Source organism: Lepidochelys kempii, chromosome 4 (assembly GCF_965140285.1).
Source record: "Lepidochelys kempii isolate rLepKem1 chromosome 4, rLepKem1.hap1, whole genome shotgun sequence".
Classification (NCBI taxonomy): Eukaryota; Metazoa; Chordata; order Testudines; family Cheloniidae; genus Lepidochelys; species Lepidochelys kempii.
The window spans coordinates 95,717,420-95,741,634 of record NC_136383.1 but is presented as its reverse complement, the minus strand read 5'-3'; the positions used below and the strand labels follow the sequence as shown (position 1 = coordinate 95,741,634).

The 24,215-nt window shown below is 39.8% G+C and overlaps 1 protein-coding gene across 22 annotated transcripts in view; it reads left to right on the top strand.

Moving 5' to 3' along the window:
• LIMCH1 (LIM and calponin homology domains 1) overlaps positions 1 to 24,215 on the top strand; it is a 339,019-nt gene that overhangs the window by 279,871 nt on the left and 34,933 nt on the right. For 17 of the 22 annotated variants that reach the window (XM_073342172.2, XM_073342171.2, XM_073342170.2 and 14 more), the window contains 5 exons: positions 11,393 to 11,486; positions 13,822 to 13,991; positions 14,869 to 14,974; positions 21,885 to 21,913; positions 23,266 to 23,349. In XM_073342172.2, coding sequence (XP_073198273.1) covers positions 11,393 to 11,486; positions 13,822 to 13,991; positions 14,869 to 14,974; positions 21,885 to 21,913; positions 23,266 to 23,349 — 483 coding nt within the window. Of the gene's footprint in view, positions 1 to 1,078; positions 1,354 to 11,392; positions 11,487 to 13,821; positions 13,992 to 14,868; positions 14,975 to 21,884; positions 21,914 to 23,265; positions 23,350 to 24,215 lie in introns of those variants that run through there. The other 5 variants (XR_012158684.2, XR_012158683.2, XM_073342175.2 and 2 more) reach the window with 3 other exon arrangements.

The following is a 24,215-nucleotide window of genomic DNA, read 5'->3' as shown; positions in this document are numbered from 1 at the left end:
TTGGAGCCAAGAGTGGGTGATAACAGAAAGGCTGGCTGGTGGCAGTGTGAAAGTTGGTTGGGGAGTGATAATGAATTGGACCTACCTGGGGATGAGGATTACCACTATCCTAGAGAGGTTGAGGTGAGAATGTTTGATAGATACAGAGGCCTCATCTTCTAGGAGGGAGCAGCAGCTGAAAGGGAGTTAAAGGTATAATTATAGTCAGAAGAGTGATTATGTGAATAATGGCACCTGCTCCTGTTAGCACTGCAAGACCATATAGCTATGGAAGAGTAAGCTGGTTACTATTCTGCCTTAGTCTTCACCTCCTACAGCGATGAAGGTGATATCATAGAAGTGTCTAAATTGATATAGCTTGAAATTTTCTGTCTATCCAGTTTCTGTTTGCAGAATTGTATTGCCAGCGGTAGTGATGGTATAGAAGGAATACAGCTTGAATTTTCAGATACCAGGTTGAGTTTGCAGCACTGACATTTACAAAACAACCTTTTGGTTTGTAAATTGAGTAAACATATGAGTCTTTGGAACAGAATAAATATGCACTCACACAATGCCATTTTTAGAGTTTCTTCTCACTAAAGTTTTTGTAATTCCACATTCATGATTGAATCAGCAATGTAATTAGATGGTATAAACCATTATAATTAGTCTTAGCTTTGCAGCTTCAAACAAAATAATGTTAGTATTCTGGTGTGTTGTGTGGTGTTTGGCATTTTTAGTTTTCAGAAATTCCGTGCTCCATTGCACAGCTATAATTGTAATAGGTAATTTAGATGCAGTGGGGTGTAATGAATAGATTGACATCAGAAATGATCTATCAATTATAACAAGAACACCAGGTCTGTGTGTGGCACAGTGGTAAATTAAGGTGTAAAATCACTGTCTTAATAGTCTAAGGAACAGCTGAGAGGTATGAGGTCTGCTCTTTCAAGATTATGCAGCTTGGTTATCCTTGTCCAAGAGAGAAGTATCTTCAGTCAGGGTTTGCATACAGATGGCTTTAGTTTTAATTTGCTTCCTTGTCTTGCTAACTTTGGACCAGACTGAAATGGTACTTCTCATTTTTGTATTGCAGATTCGCTGAAAAAGAGTCAAGAGGGAGAGAGCAGACCTTTAGAATTTCTTATGGCCAGTGAAGCTAGTAGATGAAGGGGAAGGGAGCTATAGAGAATTACCAAAATGGCCTTCAAGATAAAAATTCACTCCTAAATAATGACATGATACATTATAATCCATTGCCACATAGAAACAAATGAAAATAAAATATTATAAGAGCAGAATCTACTAGTTTCACAATTCTTAAGGTTGAGGAAACTCTTCTGAAAGGAGAATCTCTTTTAAGGGACTACTAACACCATGAAAAAACTTCCTTCTGGTCTGAAACTTGACTGAAAAGATTTAATTCTGCTATGGTTGGCTTTTTATATAGCTTTAACAATTTGATTTAGCAGTTTATGAATCAGAAGGTTTACAAAAAAGTGTGGCAATTTCTGTTTTTGTTTTGGATTTTGCCTGCTCAGTTCCAATAACTAAAACTTTTGAGATGATATTGCCAAGTTGTAATTAAATCAATTTTCTTATTGTCCAGAAAAATGCACTTTTAAAAGAACTGCTTGTCTACTACGCTTTATAGAGCGGGAAGAAACTAGAGAGAAAATAATAAAACTTAACACTTGCATATTACTTCCCATTTTCAAAGTGCTTTATAAACTTTAATTTATTCAAATAAAACTTTTGTATGATAAATTATCTTCATTGTGTGAGTGAGACTATTGAGGTTGAAGAAGTTAAATGGCTTAACTAAAATATCAGAAGGTGGCAGTGTAAAAACCTGGATTAGAATTTTGATTTTTTTTTTTTGGCTTTAATCCTATGTTTAGACAATTAGATTATGTTTTCCTCTTTTAAATCACAACTGTCTAGGAAAGGGACCTGGAGGAAAGGAGGAAACGTTTAATGAGACCTGATCTGAAGGAGAGACAGTGTGTGGCAACTGCAGAGGAAATAAATAAGATGTTTTGATAGGTAACCTAGGGAATTTGGTTTTAAATGGAGGTAATAATGATTCCTCTGTACTAGGCCCTTATCAGACCTTATTTGGAATGTTCTCTGCATTATTAATCACTGATCTTAAAGAATGGTGTCCAAAGGTTAGAAAGTGGACAGAGCAAGGTAACAAGACTAGTTTGAGAATGTGGAGGGAATATAGTGTGAGGAAAGGAAGTAAATAAATTGAACTTGGGGAAAAAAAGATGGCAGGAGACCTGTTTGTTATTTAGGGTTGGGGAAACAGAGGGCTTACGTTTACATGTTCTAATCCTACTATACATCTTTCATAATCCAAATATTTCTTTGTTCCTGTTTCCATGGCTACCAGGACTGGAATAAGGCATGAGCATGACAGGCCTGTTCCTAGGACCTTAGCTTCTGGAGTCATGTGATCACATCAGAATCTCATCTTTCCTATGACTTTCCCCCCACCCACCCCGCCATCCTCTTGGTCTTGGAGAAAAGTTTGAAAACGTGAACCAAGTGTAAATCAATGCAATGATGTCTGCCTGAGTCTGCAGACAGCCTGAAATAACAGCCCCTAAGAGGGGTGAACTTCCCCATGCATCTCAATTGGGAGTTAATTATACGCAAATTAGTATGGCGTGGTGGTAGCCTCCTACATCATGCCAGCAAAGGACTGTGGGTGAGTGGACAGAGAAGAGTCGAATATGCTTCACTTGTGCACCAAAGAGATATTGAAGCTGATGAGCTAAGTACTAAGTGTTATCCCCCTCTGCACTGTCTTCTCTGGAGAAAGAAGGGTCTTCTGCTGCTCCTGAAGGAAGGGGGGGTGTCCCTGCTGCTCTTCCTGGGGGGAAAAGAGGGTCCCATGCTGCAGTCTCTACCACCAGCACTTCAAGTAGACGGCAGGGCCACAGCGCAGGGGTGGAGCCAAATGGAAACCCATGTCATCGTATTCCTAGGGCATAGATTGCCTTAATGTGGTCTGATTGACACTACCTGGTTGACTTACAGTGAACTGGAGTCACTAGCAAAAGGAGCTACTAGAAGTTTCTGACAGCACAGCTTGTGTATATGTAGAGGGAAGTGGCAAGGGGAATAGGATGGGAAATCAAAATGGTGTTAATAGAGATTGTCAAGATTTATATTTAAAATGAGTATAAAGCACAGGTGTTTTCATGGTGGAGAAGACTACGGACTGGATTTCTGTGATGAAGTAGTAACAAAGCATGGATCTGCAAGTATGTAGGCTCAAGGTTTTGTAAGACTCCTTTCTAGCTAATTAATGGCGGTTCTAGAATGCCAAGGCAGCATCTCACCCACTCCTACTCCTTGTAGAAGATGATCGGTGTGGTATATAGTTCCCAAAAATAAGGGGAGCCACTTTCTATGGGCCTGATTCAGCACAATATTACTTAATTTCTGCACTCTGGAAATGAATTGTGGTCCCCTTATTTGAAGTCTGGTCCTAATGCGCCTTGGAATACGGGGGGAAAGAGAGGCAGAAAAGTAGCCAAGAGGAGGTAGTGGACTGGGGAAAAAGAGAATTCTTTCCTGGGGAAAAATTTCAAGTATATAAAATCAAACATATTTTTTTAAGCATTGAAATTATTCCATTCACTTGCCTTTCACTGATTTTTTTGTTTTGGGGTTGGGTTTTTTTTGGTTTTGCTTTTACTTTCAGTCAAGTGAGTTAGGGCTTTTGGTCTATTTCTGCCACTCCCCAAGCTTTGAATAAGGCAGCATTATTTTTCTGGAGGCAGCGCTTCTGTCTGCCAACAATAGGTGCTGTTTCTAGGGGGATGGGTTTTCTCTCATCATCTTACTTTCCCAAGGTCCTTGTTGACTTTTCTCTCAATTGTCAGTTTCAGTCACCTCCTCTGCTTACTTTTTTGTTATGTTCCGTGTGAGTTTTGGCCTCTTTTCCCCTTTTCCCTTCTTATTATTGGTCCCCTGGTGTTTTGCGTTCACTTGTCAAATAGACTAGTCCTGTCTTCTCTTTGCCTGGCTTGTTTTCCTTTGATGCTCCATAGTGTTGTGCTAAAGCAGATCAGGTGGCCCAAAGCATCATTTACAATAGAGGAAGATGCTCTGCATTCAGTATGCTGCTTTCTTGCCCAAACATGCAGAAGAGTTTAGTCAAGCTTCACCATATCATAGACCAATACAATCTTGTCTTTGTGGGTTTTTAGAGGCATGGATGGTCCCTTTATGAGCTTTCCAGTCATGTCCTAGCTCAGATCCAGGCATCGTTCCAACAAAATAATGGAGAGGGAAAAAGAGAGACATATGCGGTACTGGTAACAACCTGAAATGGGAGATTCATTTGGGGTGTACGTGGCCACTGTCTAGACTATTTTGTAGATGCAGAAAATTACAGCACCAGTCCTGGCAGCCATTGGAAAGGAATGGATCTCCCCCACCAGAAGTATAGTAGAGAGAAATATTTCTAAGCATGTCTGTCTGCTTGTGTCTGGTATATATGTGGAATTGTTAAGTAGATCTCTATTCCTTAAACCTGAACACATCTTTCTCCAGTTAGTATTGAAAGGGCTGGTAATTCTGTAGTCTAGTTATTCAGCAAGCTGATATCTTTATTAGCCTGTGATCCAGCTGAAGATCTTAAAATGCTCTCTGAACATGAATAGAGTAAGCCTAAAAACACTCCTGTGAGGAATAGTATGTGCGGCATATCTCTAATTTACAGCTGGAGAAACTGAAGCAGAGGCCCAAAGATTAACTAGCCCAAGATAACACGGTGTGTCAGTGGCAATGCCAGGAACAGAACCAGGATCGCCTGTTTCCAAGTCCCAGGCTTTAGCTGTTATTAGATTAAGGTTCCTCTCCATTATTAATGGTAAATCCTCACACACAATGAGAATTGTAGCCTTAGTTCTTAAAATTAAAAATTAGAGAAGGCCCAAAAATACCATTTTTAATTTTAAAATTATATTTATATGGATTTTAATGAAATGAGATTAATCTGTCTGTAAGTAACATCATTGTCTTTAAACTGCCCTCTTTTATGGCTATCTAAGAATGGTTAACTTGCATGTAGCTCTATTTGAGGTTGTGAAGTGAAGAGGTAGAAAAAAATTCCAGATTTAAATAGCAAACTAAAAAGAAATTTACCGCCACTGCCATAGGTATTCTGTTAGTTTCCCCTCCCTGTTTGCGTGGCACAACTCCTTTTCTTTTTGCGAATACAGACTAACACGTCTGTTACTCTGAAACAAAAGGAACAGGAGTACTTGTGGCACCTTAGAGACTAACAACTTTATTTGAGCATAAGCTTTCATGGGCTACAGCCCACTTCATCGGATGCATAGAATGGAATATATAGTAAGAAGATATTTATACATACAGAGAACATGAAAAGGTGGAAGTACCCATACCAATTGTAAGAGGCTAATTAATTAAGAGGAGCTATTATCAGCAGGGGGAAAAAAACTTTTGAAGTGATCATCAAGATGGCCCATTTCTGACATTTGACACAAAGGTGTGAGGATACTTAACATGGGGAAATAGATTCAATTAGTGTAATGACCGAGCCATTCCCAGTCTCTGTTTGAACCTAAGTTAATGGTATCTTGTTTGCATATTAATTCAAGTTCAGCAGCGTCTCCTTGGAGTCTGTTTTTGAAGCTTTTCTGTTGCAAAATTGCCACCTTTCAGTCTGTCACTGAGTGATTGGAGAAGTTGAAGTGTTCTCCTGCTGGTTTTTGAAAGTTATGATTCCTAATTTCAGATTTGTGTCTGTTTATTCTTTTGCGTAGAGACTGTCCAGTTTGGCCAATGTACATGGAAGAGGGGTATTGCTGACACATGGTGGCATATATCACATTGGTAAATGTGCAGGTGAACGAGCCGCTGATGGCGTGGGCTAATGTGATTAGGTCCTATGATGGTGTCACTTGAATAGATATGTGGACAGAGTTGGCATCGGGCTTTGTTGCAAGGATAGGTTCCTGGGTTAGTTATTTTGGTGTGTGGTTGCTGGTGAGTATTTGCTTCAGGTTGGGGGGCTGTCTGTAAGCGAGGACTAGTCTGTCTCCCAAGATCTGTGAGAGTGAAGGATCATCTTTCAGGATAGGTTGTAGATCTTTGATAATGCGCTGGAGGGGTTTCAGTTGGGGGCTGAAGGTGACAGCTAGTGGCATTCTGTTATTTTCTTTGTTGGGCCTGAAAGTAGTAGGTGACTTCTGGGTACTCTTCTGGCTTTGTCAGTCTCTTTTTTTCACTTCAGCAGGTGGGTATTGTAGTTTTAAGAATGCTTGATAGAGATCTTGTAGGTGTTTGTCTCTGTCTGAGGGATTGGAGCAAATGTGGTTGTATCTTAGAGCTTGGCTGTAAACAATGGATCGTGTGGTGTGTCCTGGATGGAAGCTGGAGGTATGTAGGTAAGTATAACGGTCAGTAGGTTTCTGGTATAGAGTGGTGTTTACGTGACCATCGTTTATTAGCACAGTAGTGTCTAGGAAATGGACTGTTTGTGTGGACTGGTCTTGGCTGAGGTTCATGGTGGGATGGAAATTGTGGAAATCATGGTGGAATTCCTCAAGGGCTTCTTTTCCATGGGTCCAGATGATGAAGATGTCATTAACGTAGCACAAGTAGAGTAGGGGCATTAGGGGACGAGAGCTGAGGAAGCGTTGTTCTACGTCAGCCATAAAATGTTGGCAAACTGTGGGGCCACGCAGGTACCCATAGCAGTGCCGCTGATTTGAAGGTATACATTGTCCCCAAATGCGAAATAGTTGTAGGTGAGGACAAAATCACAAAGTTCAGCCACCAGGTTTGCCGTGGCATCATCGGGGATACTGTTCCTGACGGCTAGTAGTCCATCTTTGTGTGGAATGTTGGTATAGAGGGCTTCTACATCCATAGTGGCCAGGATGGTGTTTTCTGGAAGATCACTGATGGATTGTAGTTTCTTCAGGAAGTCAGTGGTGTCTCGAAGATAGCTGGGAGTGCTGGTCGCGTAGGAAACAGTTTTTCCATCCAAGTAACACTCATTCTCTCTTTATGAAAATGAAATTGTTGAGCTCAGATTAAGGAGATATGGTGGATTATTAGACTAACTGCTGGAGAATAGAGTTGAATTCTGACTTATACAGATGTGGGGATAGGATGGGACCACAAATCCTCTTTGTGACTCATCATGAAAAGCACATGCAGAATTTGCACAACTCTGCAGAACTGACAGTTATCATGCAAATCACATATCTCCAGCTGATGGTGTCCCCTAAGATTATTCTGTGTGATTTGGAAGAAGAAATGCCTATGTTTGGGTTTCCTTGGTGGTTTCCCATCCAGTGACTGATCCTAGGTGGTAATTTCTGACTTGATTAGAGTGCTGGGTGGCTGCAAGTAAAAGAGGCTCAGGATTTAGAAAAGCAGGGATGTCACAGCAGTGTTACAGCAATGGTGCTGAACTGTCATGGCATGCAAGGCACCTACCTATGTTAGACCCTGCTCATGTCATTGTTTCCTGCTCAATTTCATTAATACTATGAAAGCTTTGTTTTGATTAAAATACTGCAATGTATGTATTTTAAGGATGTGCTTTTAAGGTTTGACAAAGCTGTCAGAATTCCATTTGGAACATAATTCTATGTTTAAAACTGCAGTCATAGTAGGATAAAAGCATTTGAGCTAATACTAGCTTTATTGCTATTGAGATCCACTGCAGCTAACTCATTTAGAGTTCAATTTTCAGTAAAACCCATTGCTTTTTAATACTCCTGGATATTTCTTTAGAATATCTCTGCATTCTTGTTGGCTCCAGCTAGCTTGTTTTGCTGCATTTCATTAAATTTGCAATATTGGTATTTTAATTGCCATTGTGCACTAGCAGGAGTAAGTTAATATGTAGTTTGAGTTAATTTATATTAGGAATAAATAAAACTGTACTGTAACTTTTTTTGGTTTTAGATTCTCCCAGTAGCTTAGTCAACTTCCTACGTTTGGTTATGTAAACTCTAGTGGATTCATATGTTTTTTACTCTCTTACAAACAAATGTTTCTGCTATGGGGACAAGTGATATGGTTAGTTGTTCTGACCAATATGGCCACAGATAAAAGTATACATGGGTTGAAATCCTGTTTAGCCAGATAGTAGTCCTGTCTGTCACAAGGAGAAAATGAATTAGTTTATTTTAGTCACTAATGGACATTTATTAACCAGTTGCTCAATTCTCTTCATGAAATGTATGACTTGGTTAAGCAGGACTAAGGAGTTGGCTAGCTCATACTATGACTGGCTCATTCACAACTGCAAATTAAGCTAAAATATAAAATAGCTTTCCAGCCTCATCCAGAACTTTTTAACTCAAGGGTGACTAACTTTAACTACTGTGCTGTTTTAACTACTGTTTAACTATATGTACATGCAGACATAGTGTAAAAACCTTATTACTTGCTGAATGAATTCACCTGCCTTCGAGAACTCTGCTGGAACAGAATCATCATTCCAATGCACAGGTAGGGTGCAGAGATGCAGCATGCCCCAGCTACAGTGGCTAGTGGAGTCAGCCCCTCTATGCCTCCTCTGGGAGGGGTTTTTTGTCACTGGCTTGGAATAAATACTTGCCCAGTGGCCTCTCTTCGTGTGCATCTACAGTGACTCCTTCCTGTGCTGGCCTATTCAGGGCCTGCTTTGAGGCCATCCTGCATGGCAATTTTGCCAGCCCACACTTGACTAAAGTTGTGTGTAAGTGGTGCAGAGAGCATTGCATAGATGGTACCTATTGAAAGATAAATGAAAACCATGTCTTTCTTGAGAGCTAGTTATAAATTTTCACATTCAGGTCAAAATACACTGTATAGAATACTACTTTAGATACAGTGGAATATATTGGCGTATTTTAAGATTGCTTCAGTTTCATACCTAGTGACAACATGGAATGGCTTATGATAAAAATGTTTGTCATATGTATGAAATATGGCATAATATACAGCATAAAGGGAGGGACATTAATTGTGTTAATGATTCAAGAATTTCTAATACAAGATGCAATGTCCATGTGAAAAAAATACAGTAACATAATAGTGAAATACCTTAAATTATTTAGCATCATACAGAGTGTCAGAAATACAGGGTTTCTTTCCATTGAACTCGACTAGTAGTATGTATATTTTTTTTCTAAAACATCTTTCAATTTGCAGTATTATTTAGCTTGATGTTGCAGATATTTCATTGTTCAGCATCTGAAGAGAATTAAGTCTCACAAGCATGAACAGACGACATCAGCCGAACACCATTACAAAAGTTAGTTTCTCTGCACCACATAGTTCTTTTCTCCATTTTTAAAGCGTTGCAATAAATAGTGTCCTTGACAATACCATCGCTCAGAATGACGAAATCTTCTCTGTCACCAGTTCAATCTGTTTCTTACTTGAATGCAAAGATTATAGGTGGAACTGGCAATGACTCTTATAGTTATGGTTGTCTAACACTTTCCATAAGAATACCGTTTTCAGCTGTTTATAACTTTTCCAAAGTTTAACCGTTCACATTGAAATTTTCCATGCTGGGTGCCTGCTTCAGGCTGAAATTATTTTGCAAAGCTTCAGTTAAAGCAGTTCAGCAGTTCCCAAGAGTGAGGCTAGAGGAAAAATATATTCTTTTAATATTAGCAAAACAATTTTAACAAGAGAACCTCATGTTTTGGAGCACAGGGGTTGTGCTCGGGTCAGAGGTGGCCTGTTGCTTTCCCCATGAAAATCCATCCAAATTTGCCAAGTTATAAACTGCTGAAAATTGCTGTTCCCATATGCTCATAGAGGTTTGTTAGAGGCTGGCAGCAAAATTCTCCAAATACTTTCTCCACAGAGCATGCTCCACTCCCACAGAGTTGACTGAGCATGCTGTAGCATTGGGCTGAGGATGGGCTTTTCCTTCCATTGCTCTTCCTTGCTGCTATGATGCTAGGAGCCAGAACTAAGAGCAAAGGAGACCCCGGCACACAGGCATGGTGGAGAAGGAGAAAGTTTCCTGCCTCAAATGCAAAGGGTTCAGGGACAGGCTTGCGGGGAGTGATATGTGAAGGGTGAAAACATGCTGGAGACAGGAACGCAGGGGGAACAGGCTGGAGAAAGTGCATACTGGTGCATGGTGGCAAAAAGTGTGTAAGCTGCACAACCTGAAATAGACTCATGATTCCTGAGTCCCAGCACTACTCATCTGTCTGCAAATATCTGTGAAACCCACTGGCAAAATGTGTCCTCATCCTACCCTCCGAGTGATTGGTCCACATAGAAGATAACAGTCTACTACTGCCAGATATTCCATTAGCTCAAGTGGGAGAGACCTCTGTGGTGGATCTAAAGCTTTCACTCTGCGGATGCAGGAATCAGTGGCCCTGGACTCATAGGGATTCTCTGGGCTCTGCCAACTAGGCATAGCTTTTGTGAGGGAGGAGAGATGCAAACCCTGCCCCATAAGAGCACAATGTAGGGGGATCTTTGAGAGGGAATCTCATGAGGTTTCCTCTTGTGGATTTTGATTGGGAATGGGGAAAAATCTGGGTTCATAATAGACCAATAATCTTGTAAAGTACGTTTCTAAAAAGAGCATCTTATCTTTTTGTTCTACGGAATATCTCTATTTATTCTTTCTTACATACTAGAAATATTGCACAGATGTATAATTGATATATTGCAGTTTTTCTTGCCCCATGTAGTGGGGAAATTAAATATATTTATAGATAAAGTGGAAGCATGTTAAATAATGTAGCTGTGTCATTGTCGTTCTTTTGACGGTTTGGGTTTGTTCCTGCAATGAGATTTGCCCTAGTTTAGGAAGTTGGCTTTTGCAGTAATTAGGATTACTAGCTTGATATGGTCTTATCATATTTGTCAATCCTCTCTTAATAATGTGCCAAGTGCTTCATGCCTTTTGATGATAACCATGGGAAGTTCCATTTAGACAAACACAGTATTTGTGCAGCGTTAGGATAAGGGAAATACTTCATTTGTTTTGCCAATTTTTGTACCTAGAGAGTTTTGCAGATTCATTAATAAATTCATCAGATGCGCTACAGGTTATTTCATGGAGTCAAATGTATAGTCCACTCCAACTAACTCAGCTCTAGATATTTTCCATTTTTTTGTTTTTTACAGACTGCTCCAAGGCCATTATCAACAGTAGTGGATGATAGTGAGCATTTAGAAGATATGTGGTTAGCAGAGGAAATGAAGGCTAAGTAACTCAGAAATAGTCCATGCTGTTCATAAACTCACTCACTCAGTGCTTTGCCCCTGTTGGGCTCAATTCAAACGCATTACAAAGAGGAAGCCAGTACTACAAAATGGAAATGACTGAAACTGTATTTTTGCTCTAGGCGTTTTATTTCAATGAAATTGTTCTCTGCAGGCCTCCTTCACTGAAGAAGTTAAACCAGCCAACCAAAAAGATGAAACTGATGCTGGAAGGCCAGAAATGATGAATTTGGGGTTTGCTTCACCAGGTTTGTTGCTGCAAAACTGCTTTAGCCTGGTGGTATTCTCCTACAAATCCTTGTGCTACAAGGATTTTTCTCTTCCTCCCTTCTAAATGCTCAAGAAGAGTGCATTCACAGTGACATCTAGAGGTTTCATGAGAAAATGCTGAGCTTGTATTTATCCTGAAATGGTATAATTACATTGTTTTCAAATCTATCTGATGCCTATTATGTCCATTTTGTAACTTACATGTCTTTATATGAATAACTCTAGATTAAATGCAGCATGCCCAGAACGTACTAAAAGTAGAAACTAGTGATAATGCAATAATGGTTTTGGTTCAAGAAATGATATTTTTTGTACAGAGTTTTAGGCCAGAAGGGACTACTGTATCATCTAGTCTAACCTTCTGTAAATCACAAGCCACCAACACCACTTGCACACTAAACCCAACAACTGAAATGAGACCAAAGTATTATACCCCACAGGAGGTTATGCTATACATTGAAGGAAGGGGGGAAAATATATCAAGAGACAATTCAAGCCAGTCTTTCTACAGGTTCATAAATATATATGTATGGCATCAACAACATTGTGCTCACCCTTGACGTTCTATTTTAAGGCTTTTCATATGGTTCCTGGTCAGACCGTTGTAAAATTGACTTTGTCAACTAGTTGTAAAATTATGATGCTACTTTTCCCTAATAGCAATGTTGTCAAAAAGCAATTTACATTCCAACATATCTTTTGTTTACTGCTTATTCATAATAAGATCATGTTAACATATTTTTCAATTTCTAAAATGTGCCAATCACCATTTATCTTGGTGCAGGTGCATACTGAAATATCTACCTCATATTATTTGTAAATGACATACTTTCCTGTAATAAGAGTAGAATTATACCCCTCCTATCCTTCAGGCAAAAGCATGACTAACCGTTGGAGCTTTTCACCACATCCTGAAGGTTAACCAATTTGAGCTCCATCATCTCAATGAAAGAAGCAGATTCTGCCCTCCACTGAGAACCCTCTGCCTCCAACTCCTAGCTGTTCAAATGCAGGGACTATTAGCAAGGACTCATAAGCTGATCTCAGATGCTTTGGTGGTGCACAGGGAGGGGAAAAAGAGAGCCTAGGCTTTCCGGTAGATAAATCCCAGTCAAGGTTAATATCAATATCTTGAATTGCACCTGGCAGCCAACGTAGCGCCTGCAGTGCATTAGTGTAAGGCACTAGAGATTGAACAATTGGAAGGCCAAATTCTGCACCAGTGGAAGTTTCCAAGTTGTTTCTGATGGTAGCCCAGTGAAGTTCATTGTATTAATGATCTAATCTGGAGGTAACAAAGGCTGAAGGTAACTGTGCCACGGTCCATATCTGAGAGAAATGGTCATACCAAGTGTAGGTGAAAAGAGTACTTTTGCCCCTCCCTTAAATCCCTTTGGACTTCAGGAGTAACTGGGGATCCAGAGGTATCCCCTAAATTGTGTACAATAGAACTTCAGAGTTATAAACAGATCAGCCAAATACATACCTCATTTGGAACTGGAAGTATACAATCAGGCAGCAGCAGAGACTAGGGGGGAAAAAAAGGCAAATACAGTACAGTACTGTGTTTACTAAAAAAAGATTTGACAAGGTAAGGAAACAGTTTGTGTTTTGTTTAATTTAAATTAAGATGGTTAAAAGCACCATTTTTCTTCTGCACAGTAAAGTTTCAAAGCTGTATTAAGCCAATGTTCAGTTGTAAACTTTTGAAAGAACAACCATGACATTTTGTTTAGAGTTATGAACATTTCAGAGTTACGAAACCTCCATTCCCAAAGTGTTCATAACTCTGTGGTTCTACTGTACCTTTCTGAAGGATGTACAACCTCCCCCTGCCATTCTGTATAGATCCTTTCCCCAAACAGCCAGCATCATCTCTGTTTTATGTGAACCGAGCCTCAGCCATCCATCTCTCTGTCTCGCCAGGCTCAGGCACTGGGAAAGCAAAGACAGTGCACTTTCTTGTTTTAGTGAAAAAACAGGTAAATCTGAGGTGCCATCCGCTATTGATAATGAGACAGTTTGAGCTGCAATATCCTCATTTGAGTACAGTCCTAATGTCTGTCTCTTTGAGAGAATAAGTTCTGCTTACTCTGAGGGATGTTTTCAGCACAGTTAATCAAATTTCCAACCCCATTCCAAAGTCTCAGTAAGGAAAGATCAGAGTTGCTTTTTATTTTATCCCTCTCTTTCCCCTTCCCTGACAAAAAGGCATTCTTAAAACTTTGCAATTCTTACATAGCTGGGATTTTTCTAATTTTTTTTATGTCATGCTGAAAAAAATATTTTTGATTCTTGTGTTGTGTGGATTAGGTGCAGAACAGAAACAATTCAAGACAACTGTTACTTGTGCCCGCCCTGCTGTGCCCAGCGTTGAGTTCCCTCTTAGCACCCATTCTGAAGAAGCAGCTTCAAAAGATAAAGATCTGAAGAAATCTGAGACAGAACAACAGAAGGAAGCAGAGATCCTAGTTACACAGAAGGTAGTGTAATACAGAAGAGCATGGGAGGGGGAGAGAAAAGGACCTGCCATGCAAGTGCTTTCAGTGTTAATGAGCTAGATTTTACTTTGCCTTATGTAATACTAACCTAGGAATTTCAAAGCAGCCTGTTAGTGAACAATCTTGAATCATTGTTTGAATCATAGTACAAAATTTTCCTCTTTCTTCCACATGGAAGAACTAAACTTTGGTATTCCTAGATGCACTAAACCAAAGGTCCAAGCTTGCAAATTGCTGCAAACATGGTATTTTCTTTTGCAAGCAGGCCAGTTAAAGTTAATGGGACTAATTATGATTTTGAATAGTGCACCCTACAAGAAGTGTTTTCAGACTCACAACTCAATTCAGTTGCAGCTTCCTGACTCTGCACCACCTGCCCTGAGCAGAAAAGTGGCTAGAGCAGACCAGAGAATCAGACCTGAAGTTCTTGTGTTTCTGTGTGTAAGGAAAGCAGAATACCTGAAGAATGTAAAAGAAAGACATTTGCCCTTAAAGCCTTCTTGAAATGTTCAGTGAGTGCATGTGGTTGAGACAGTGATTGTGTCTGACAAGATTCTGTTCTGAGGAAATGTATATCACTGCATATCTTTGGACTAGTAGCAGCCTTGGTATTTAGGGAAGTGCTAAAATCGCATGGGGGGCAGTAAACAATTAAAAAAAAAAGCCAGAATTTAAATATTACAAAATTACACAAAAGTGATGTAAGTAGAAGTTTAGCATCATAAACTTGATTCCGAAAATATGTGAAAAAACGTCATATAGTGGAATTAGGACCTCATTAATTCTGTATGCTAGCATTTTATTCAGTCAGACATAGTGCTTTCTGGATGTTAATGCCTGTTCTTAAATAATTGGGTAGGTAGTGAAGTCAAGTGCTCCAGAACAAGAAGGGGTTATATTATTTCCATTTTTGAAGAAAGTACCTGAGACCAGCCAAGTTATTCTGCAGAACTCTGATCAACAAGGTAGGCAAAAGAAAACAGGAGTATTCTGTAGCATTGTAGAAATTTAACTGGGTAGTATTTAAACATTTGTTAGAAGGGTCAAAAGAAAAATAGCTGTCCTTTGACCTACAGTTCTTCAAGTAATGATCTCTATGTGTATTCCACTCAAGGTGCGCGTGTGCTCCATGTGTATGAGACTGGAATATTTTTCACTTGCAGTGTCCATTGATCCCTCCCCCATGCCTTCTACTCCTCATGCTCCCAGCTGAAGGCATAAGGGGCAGTTTAGATCAGCCACTTTTCCAGTTTTTTTTTCTACTGCTCATGATCTGAGACTGCACTTCTTCAGCATCCGCAACTTTAGCTAGCATTTATTTTTTACTTGTAGATAATTGTGTATAGTTTTACCTGTCTTAGATAGTTCATTCAATAGCAAGTGTAGTTTTAATATAGCCAGGGGCCCCCTGACACCCTCCTGGGGTGGCTACCATGCCCAAGCACTGCCCAGGATTCAAAATCTCTGTGATCTGCCCCTGGGCCTTCCCAATCCATGATGATCACGATATTTGTGTATATAGCCTCAGTGAAGCTCATAACCCTTCCAAGGGCAATGTGTGCTGGTCATTCCCTTGAACAACCCATCAATCCCATGAATTCAAGTTTAGAAAATTCCTGGTGGATTGTTCAATGACACCCCAGTCTGATCTTGGCTTTTCTGACCCCCACACTGTACACTGAGCTAGGGTGACCAGATGTCCCGATTTTATAAGGACAGTCCCGATATTCAGGGTTTTTTCTTGTATAGGGACCTATTACCTCCCAGCCCATGGTCCCGATTTTTAACACTTGCTATCTGGTCACCCTACATTGAGCAGAAGCACCAAAAAGTTCCTCTTTGAACATGGTTGCCCTGGGCTCCCGGGACTATGCTGGGAGCAGAGCTGAGGGCTCTTACAAACAAGGCAGACCTGAGGAGGGTAAGCAAACACTCTCACAAGAAATGTGAGAAATCCCCCTCTAAATGTTCATTCAGGAAGACCTCCTCTCCAACATCCTCAATGTCAGGTGAGACTCCATGCCCCAGTACTGGTGTGTTAGGGAGCACAGTATTGGTTCTGTGACACCGTCAACCAGCCAAGTCATAGTAAGACCACCAAGACTAATGGCACTGCCCATTGACACAAAGGCCTTGTACTACTCCAATGAATCTGGGATCAGTGTGGGAGTTTCATCAGCCTTATCAAGACAAGAGAAGTCAGCCCTGATAAAGGCTCAGAAATCTTATGGGCACCTTCCCACTCCTACAGAAGAGAGACTATGTGGCCCAAGGACAGTGGCACCTTTTCTCTGTGGGGACCACTGTTTTACCACTATGATCCCTCACATTGGACTTGGGTCCTTGGGATCTATGTATGAGACATCCAGAATACAGATGGACAGAATGGGAGTTGAGACAGGCATCCCCACATGGAAAAGAACCTCAGCCCCACTCAAGAGCACTCTGAGGAAGAGGATCAACCAGGTGGAGCCAGTTGTCCCTGCTGGATTATCATTGTCCTCACCAGATGAGGTGGTCACATCACCACTGGGTAACAAGAGACACTTCCAAGATCTCCTCCTGAGGAGAATTGCAGATATGCTCTAGATGCCCCTGGAGGAAGTACAAGGAACTCCTCACAAGTTATTGGATATCCTCCACAATGTGGGTCCTAATAAAGTGGCACCAATCAATAAGGCCATCTTAGAACCTGCCAAGATAGTCTGTGATTCTCCAGACACTTAGCACTCCTACTCCAAAAAGAATGGAGAAGAAATATTTTTGTACCATCCAAGTGAGTGGTGGACTCAGAAGATACTTCCTGCTAAATGGCAACATCTTTGGTTATGAGACAGGGTTCCTAGTTCCAGTCCTCCCAGAACTCCCACAGTTCAATCCACCATGAAGGATTTGCCTTTCAAGGAAAATAACCTATTCAGTGAGAAAACAGATGAATCGTTACATTCCCTCGAGGACTAATCCTCTCAGCATGCACCATCCAGGAGTGCAGAACGTTTTTCCACGGACCATAAGTGGGAGCCACATGACCTGGTGTATCTTTCAACAGAGGAGACTCTTGTTGCGGGATCTCTTTGCATCTCAAGAGACCAAGAAATGTCTGTGCTTCTGCTCCTGAGCAGCCAAGGGTCATGTCAGGGTTCCCTCCCCACTCTGAACTCTGGGGTACAGATGTGGGTATCCGCATGAAAGACCCCCGAAGCTTATTTCTACCAGTTTAGGTTAAAAACTTCCCCAAGGCACAAATCCTTTCCTTGTCCTTGGACGGTATTGCTGCCACCACCAGGTGATTTAGACAAAAATTCAGGAAAAGGACCACTTGGAGTCCCTATTTCCCCCAAAATATCCCCTGAAGCCCCTTCACCCCCTTTCCTGGGGAGGCTTGAGAATAATATGCCAACCAATTGCCTTTAATGTAAGTACAGACTAAACCCTTTATCTTTAAGACACTAAAATCAAATCAGGTTCTTAAAGAAGAACTTTATCATAAAGAAAAAAGTTTTTAGAAAAGCACCTCTATAAAATCAGGATGGAAGGTAACTCTACAGGATGATAAAAAGATTTAAAACACAGAGAATTCCTCTCTAGGCTCAGCTTCAAAGTTACAAAAAAAAAAAAAGAATAAAACTCTTAGCATAGGGAAAAGTCACAAGCTGAAACAAAAGATAATTTAATGCATTTCCTTGCCTTACTTACAATTTTTGTAATCTTAGATGCTCATTTCAGGTATGTTTCTAGGAGATGTTTTTCCTGCCTGGACCCTCTCTCGGTCCAGAGAGGGAACAAAAACAAAGAGAGCACAAACAAAGCCTCCCCGCCCCAGATTTGAAAGTATCTTCTTTCTTCATTGGCTCTTTTGGTCAGGTGCCAACTAGGTTATTTGAACTTCTTACCCCTTACAGGTAAAGATTCAGTACGGCTACCCAGGAGGGATTTTATGTTACCCTTAGCTGTATGTTTATGACCAGCCACAATGCCAGAGGGGATGCATTTCTGTTACGATGGTGAGAACTGCTGATGTATGTATTCCTGCCCCATCCCTCTCTTGCCTCGAATCCTGAGGGAGATCAAACAAGACAAAATGTCAACGATCCTAGTTGCTCCTCGGTGGCCGAGGCAGTTCTGATTCACTGGTGTTGTCCAGGTCGCCTCTCACCGTGCATCTGTATCCAATTCTTCCTGGATCTGTTGAGCTGCAGGCAAAGGCAAGAGCCTTCATCCCAACCCGGCATTTCTCCATTTAACAGGTTGGTATTTGGATAGATGACAAATTCAGGGAGGTCGTGCTTGAAAGCTGTTCAATCCATCTTTAGCAATAGCAGAAAAGACACCACATGAAAGTGCTATACAGCACAATGGAAAAGATCCTCGATATGGTGCCAGCATCATTGGATACCCCTAGGGTTCCAAGGTCACGGCTATTCTGGACTACTTCCACTTCCTAAAAACGTCAGGGCTGCCTCTCCGCTCCTTGCAAGTAAACCTGGCAGTTATTAGTACCTTTCATTCTCTGGTGGACAACCATTCAGTCTTTGCCCATACTGCTACAGTAAGGTTTCTGAAGGGACTGGTCAGAATCTTTCCTCCAGTACTGAAGCCTACGCCAATGGGACCTCCAATCTAGTCCTGTCAGCGTTAACAAATTCTCTATTCAAACCTTTAACTTCATGTTCCTTGCTCATCTGTCTATGAAGGTTGTGTTTCTGGTTGCAGTCATCTCAGCCAGAAGAGTAGGTAAGCTGGGCACCCTCTATATGGTCTTCCACAAGGATAAGGTTTTCCTTGAGGTTACATCCTAACTTAATTCCAGAAATCTTGGAATTCCATCTGAAGTGGGTCATCCACCTACCTGTCTTCAATCCAAAGTACCATGCTGCCAGAGAAGCTACACTTTGGATGTCAATCCAGCCTTGGTATTCTACCTGCAGAGGACAAAATCCTTCAGGGAATCTCATTAACTCTCTCTCTCTTTTTACTGAATGTATGAGAGGGGAAGCAAAGACAGATTTCAGGATGCATCCTGCTTTGCTATGACTTGACAATGACCCCTCACAAGGTGTGAGCGCCCACTCAATCAGAGCCCAGGCACCATTAGTAGCTTCGCTTCATGATGTTCCCCTTCTGGAAACCTGTAAAGTGGCAACATGGGGCTCTGTGCGTACCTTTGTGCCTTGGCACAAGCTTCTCCTGTAGACACATCCTTCTGCAGAGTGGTCTTCCAATCTGTGGTACGCAGGGTTACTCACACCTGCTTTCTCAACAAACACTGCTTGTGGATCACCTCGAGTGCAATACACACAGGGACCGTCACTCGAAGAAAGTCCAGTTACTTACCTGGTACAGTAACTGGAGTTCTTCAAGATATGCGGTCCCTACATATGTTCCACTACCTGTCCTCCTTCCCCTATGCTTTAAGTCCTTATCCTAAGGCTCTTCGCAGTGGAGAGGAACTAGAAAGCTGATCACGGCCCCTTACGCCCTCTGCTCAGAGTACAAGGAGGAGATGCGCACAGGCACAGACCAGCAGACACTGCTTATGAAAAATCTTCCAGTCTCAGGTTCATGGAGCATGTGCGCTCCTTGAGTGGAATACACCAGGGGGCCACACGTTTCAAAACTCCAGTTACTATGCAAGGTAAGTAAGCAGACTTTTTAAAAGGAAATAATTATTTTTCACCAAAACAATTGCTTCTGTCGTAGTATTGTTAGCATAATTCTGTGGTGATAATTACACTATTATCACTACCTTCCTTAAATACAACAGCCGATGTATGGCACAAGTCAGGAAGACCAGGATGGCACTATTATATATCTGACACTGAGTTAAAGGGTATATTCTATTTAAGGGTATTATATTTTACTAGTACTGCTGTTCTAAGATGAAAATAGCTTAGTAATCTCTTTTTATGATAAAAATATTTGGATCTAAGTTCTGTCCTCATCTGCTCACGTGTGGCTCCCATTAAAGTGAATGAAAACAATGCATAGATCTGGCACACACTTCAGTTTACCTCACAAATATTTGAAGTTGCTGTAAATCATGAAAATTTCCTTTTTTATCCTCATGATATGCAGATTTTAATTGTGTGTGCAATATAGTACATATACCATACAGAAATCATAAAGCAACCCCAAGAATTACCTGACCTTCTAGTGTCCCCTGAAACCTTTGGTTAAATGTGCTTTGACGGTGTGTGTATAAGTAGTGCAAAGACTTCTCCCCCTTCTTGCTGTTTTCAGGACTGAAATTGCTTTAGATGGCAGTTGTGGAAAATAAAACAACCCTGAGTGGAAGTAGAAATTGAACTTGTAATAAATTGGGAGATTTTTCACCCTTAATACAACTTAAGTGTTAAATTAAACTAAACAAGAGAGCAGCCATACACTGAGTTATAGAATGTAGATGTTAACATTTTTAGTAATGTTGAAGTTCTTCGTGCTCTGGAGCCCACATAGAATAGATGGTGCTGAGAAAGTCAAACAAATACAAGACAACATAAACATGTATGATATATAAAAGCTCATGATGAGTTTATAAGATTAAAAAATGTAGAATTCTGACTGGGAGAAAAATGTCTTTAATTACACCAGTGTGTTAGGTTTCAGAGTAGCAGCCGGGCTAGTCTGTATTCGCAAAAAGAAAAGGAGTACTTGTTGCACCTTAGAGACTAACCAATTTATTTCAGCATAAGCTTTCGTGAGCTACAGACTGAATGCATCCGATGAAGTGAGCTGTAGTTCACGAAAGCTTATGATCAAATAAATTGGTTAGTCTCTAAGGTGCCACAAGTACTCCTTTTCTTTTTACCAGTGTGTTAGAGGACATTTAAATGAAGTGTACCACACCAACAGCTTGTAAATACTAATAGCATTTCAACTAAAAACCCTCTTAATTTATCACCATGGAAAATGGAACTCAAACTAGCTTTGATCAACCGCCCTTTAAAGCAATTAATAAATTAATTTAAAAATCCATTTGGTCACTGAGTTCACATCTACCTGGTAATCAGTTTTCTTTTCACGGTGTCATATTTCTTGTTTTGTTTCTATTCTGCCATCCACTCTAGAGTCACCCAGCCGTGCCAGTGTTCCGCTTAGGGTTCGGAACTCCTGGCGACGCTCCCAGTTTTTCTCACAGTCAGGTAAATGATGCGCTGGGACTAGCTGCATCTTTCCCGCTGCACTGAGTAGTAGGTGTTTTAAAATGTGTGCTGGGGCAAAAGCTGATGATCACTGGTACTTATTCTGCTGTCTGCTTTCATAGAAAGTGCCTATTCCTGTTGCACAGTTGGCAAAGAGCTGTTGGATTACACACAGATATAATGCTTTGGTTTCAGACACCAAAATAATAATTTCCCTTTAAATTTATTTTTACTTTACATCTGTTTTTAAGCAGTTTAGCGCAAAGGCACTTAATAGAAAATGGCAGTGGTTCTCTTGGTAACTGTGACACTTGAATAGTGTTTTCTCTTGATATGTCCTACCTTTGCTCTGCTTTTTTTCTTTCCCCACATTGAATAGTGAAGGAAAAGTTAAATTAAATTTGATAACACTCTTTTCAGACACTGCTAATGACTCTGACCAAGAGTAGTTGTCAGTAGCTAGTGGTAGCTTAGAACCTACTGTTGATGTTATGCTCTTTGTAGCCATATCAAAAGTATTTTTGTTGGTGGAGGGTACAATCTATTTCTCTGATCTGTTGTATCGTAATTTTTCATTGCTGCTAGTTGTGGGGCAGGTATTGTTATGAACTACTGAATTGGTAGTTTCCTCTTTATACAGTTGTGACTCGGCTTTTTATTTTAAATTAAGATAAAGCATATTTGACAATCTTAATATTTTGGGGGATTAATTTTTGTTTTTCTCTTTTTGCAGCAGACTCTGATAATAGTGACAAGTCAAATGTAAGTAAGTTCTTTGCAGTGTTCTTAATAGCAAAATAGTAGTGTGTTTAGTGTAGAGATTTGCATGATGGTACAACTAAATCAGTGATTCTTTTGAAAACCCTTCCAAAATAGACTCAAATAGGAAGAAGAAAACTCAGCTCTTTTAACTGAAAGAAAAGAAATATGATCCAAAACACTTCATACACTTTTAAACAAATATGGGGCTAAGTTCTGTCCTCAGTTACACCTGTGCAGTCCCATCAGCATCAGTGCAAAAACTGAGAGGAGAATTTTCCCCTTAACTAGGAAAAATGCAGAATTATGATGTGTGGATTCACTTTGGTCTGGATCCTACATACATGCTTACCTTTGAGAATGAATAATTCCATTAGCTCTAGGGCTCCATAACTGTTTGTACGCTCCTTCTGATTACTTGCAAAGAAATTATTACATACAAGAAATGATCAACAGATCAAAATCCATTACCCCTCAAGGAAACCCACATATATTTGAACACAGCACATCCTGTATTCCATGTACTGCTCATCATCTGAAAATAGATGTTATTTTTTCTCATTTGAGAGTGCATAGGACTCATAATGTAGAGTAATTAGATATTTTACATCATAAGGCCTCAGCTTCTAAAGAAAAAAATTTAGCGCATCATACAGTGGGTCCCTGATCTGACTGGGGCCTGTGGATGTTATTGCAGTATAAATAATATCTTAAGCCAAGACTTGAGATTGGATATGGTGTCCAAGATCTGAAATATGTGAACATTGTTCTTCTGTGATAATTTATTTTGATAGTTGTGGCATCAGAGGATTATTTTCAGGAAAAATAAGCATTTGGTTGTTTTTCTTTACTAAATTGGTATATTTGTATAAGTAGATCAATGCCCCTTGGAATTTCTTCTCAATTGCTTCTGTTCTCCTGTTCTATCTGATGTTTTCCTAGTTCTTATTTGCAAACCAAATGATTTTTCTGTGACTTGTATATATTGCAGAAATAAAACTATTTCCAATTGATGGTGTAGCTAGGAATACTGTTAGCTAACCGTGAGAAGTACTGGTTTCAGAGTAGCAGCCGTGTTAGTCTGTATCCGCAAAAAGAAGAGGAGGACTTGTTGCACCTTAGAGACTAACAAATTTATTTGAGCATAAGCTTTCGTGAGCTACAGCTCACTTCATCGGATGCATACTGATGAGAAGTACTGTAAATTGAAGCAATTATAAATCTGAATTCCACTTGTAGCTTAACATTTTCACTTAATTGGTAGAATAGCTTAAGTGACTTCATTGTGCAACTTTTTAGGATTGTCTTGTGATGTATATTATTAGATCCTAATAACCTCATTCAATTTATCTAAGTGTTTCAGTTTCTGGTCCTGGGATCCAGAAGAGGAACGAAAGCGACAGGAAAGATGGCAGCAAGAACAGGAACGCTTGCTTCAAGTACATGTGCTACTAAATTTATTCCTACTATTGGTTACTTGTTTTTCAGTTGAATTATCACTCTTGTTAGACCTTGAGCAGTACAGTTCACTTCATGACTGTTTTAATTTAATTTCAAATCTGAATATTTTATATTAATCAAATAAACCTAAAATTGCTTGAATACTGAACACATGAAAGCATTTAATTGGTTAAAATGTGAACAGTATTTAAATTTACTGTTTAAAAATATTTCTGCTCAATTTATGTATAAAAAGAACAGAAATGAATAATTTAATAATTTAATTCTTAATTTGTGGCAAATGCTTGTAAAACTTACTCTCACATGCTTGACAAAACAGTAAGTTAATTTTATTTCTTAAAGGAGTGGAATAAAATGTATTGATATAACTCAAAAGTGATTTTTTGGTTTATGAAATACCTTATTGTGCCTCATAGTTTTAAATGATAGAATTTAATAAATATATACTTCATGAAAACATATTATCCATAAAAATACATTTGCATTGTTTGCTTTTCTTTAGCTTAATGCAAAAACATGCCATTGTTCAGTGTAGGATTTGTTTTCAGAGGCATGCTGTTTTTTAAAATACAAAAGTAAAACATTGTGAAACAGCATATGGCTTAATGTGAGTTGATGTATGGCTATCCACATCTGTAATGGCAACAGTCTTAACTCTTTTATGGATTTAGTTCTCAGTGTTATGTTTTGCTTCTGTCAAATAGGATTGTGTACAATATGTGAACTTGTAAATCAGTTCCATACATAATGACCTTTCCTAATCAGCATGTGCTCTGTGCCCAGATCACACTTACTATTAGAGATGGGCTAACTAGTAAATCCCTGTGTATGCACACGTATACAG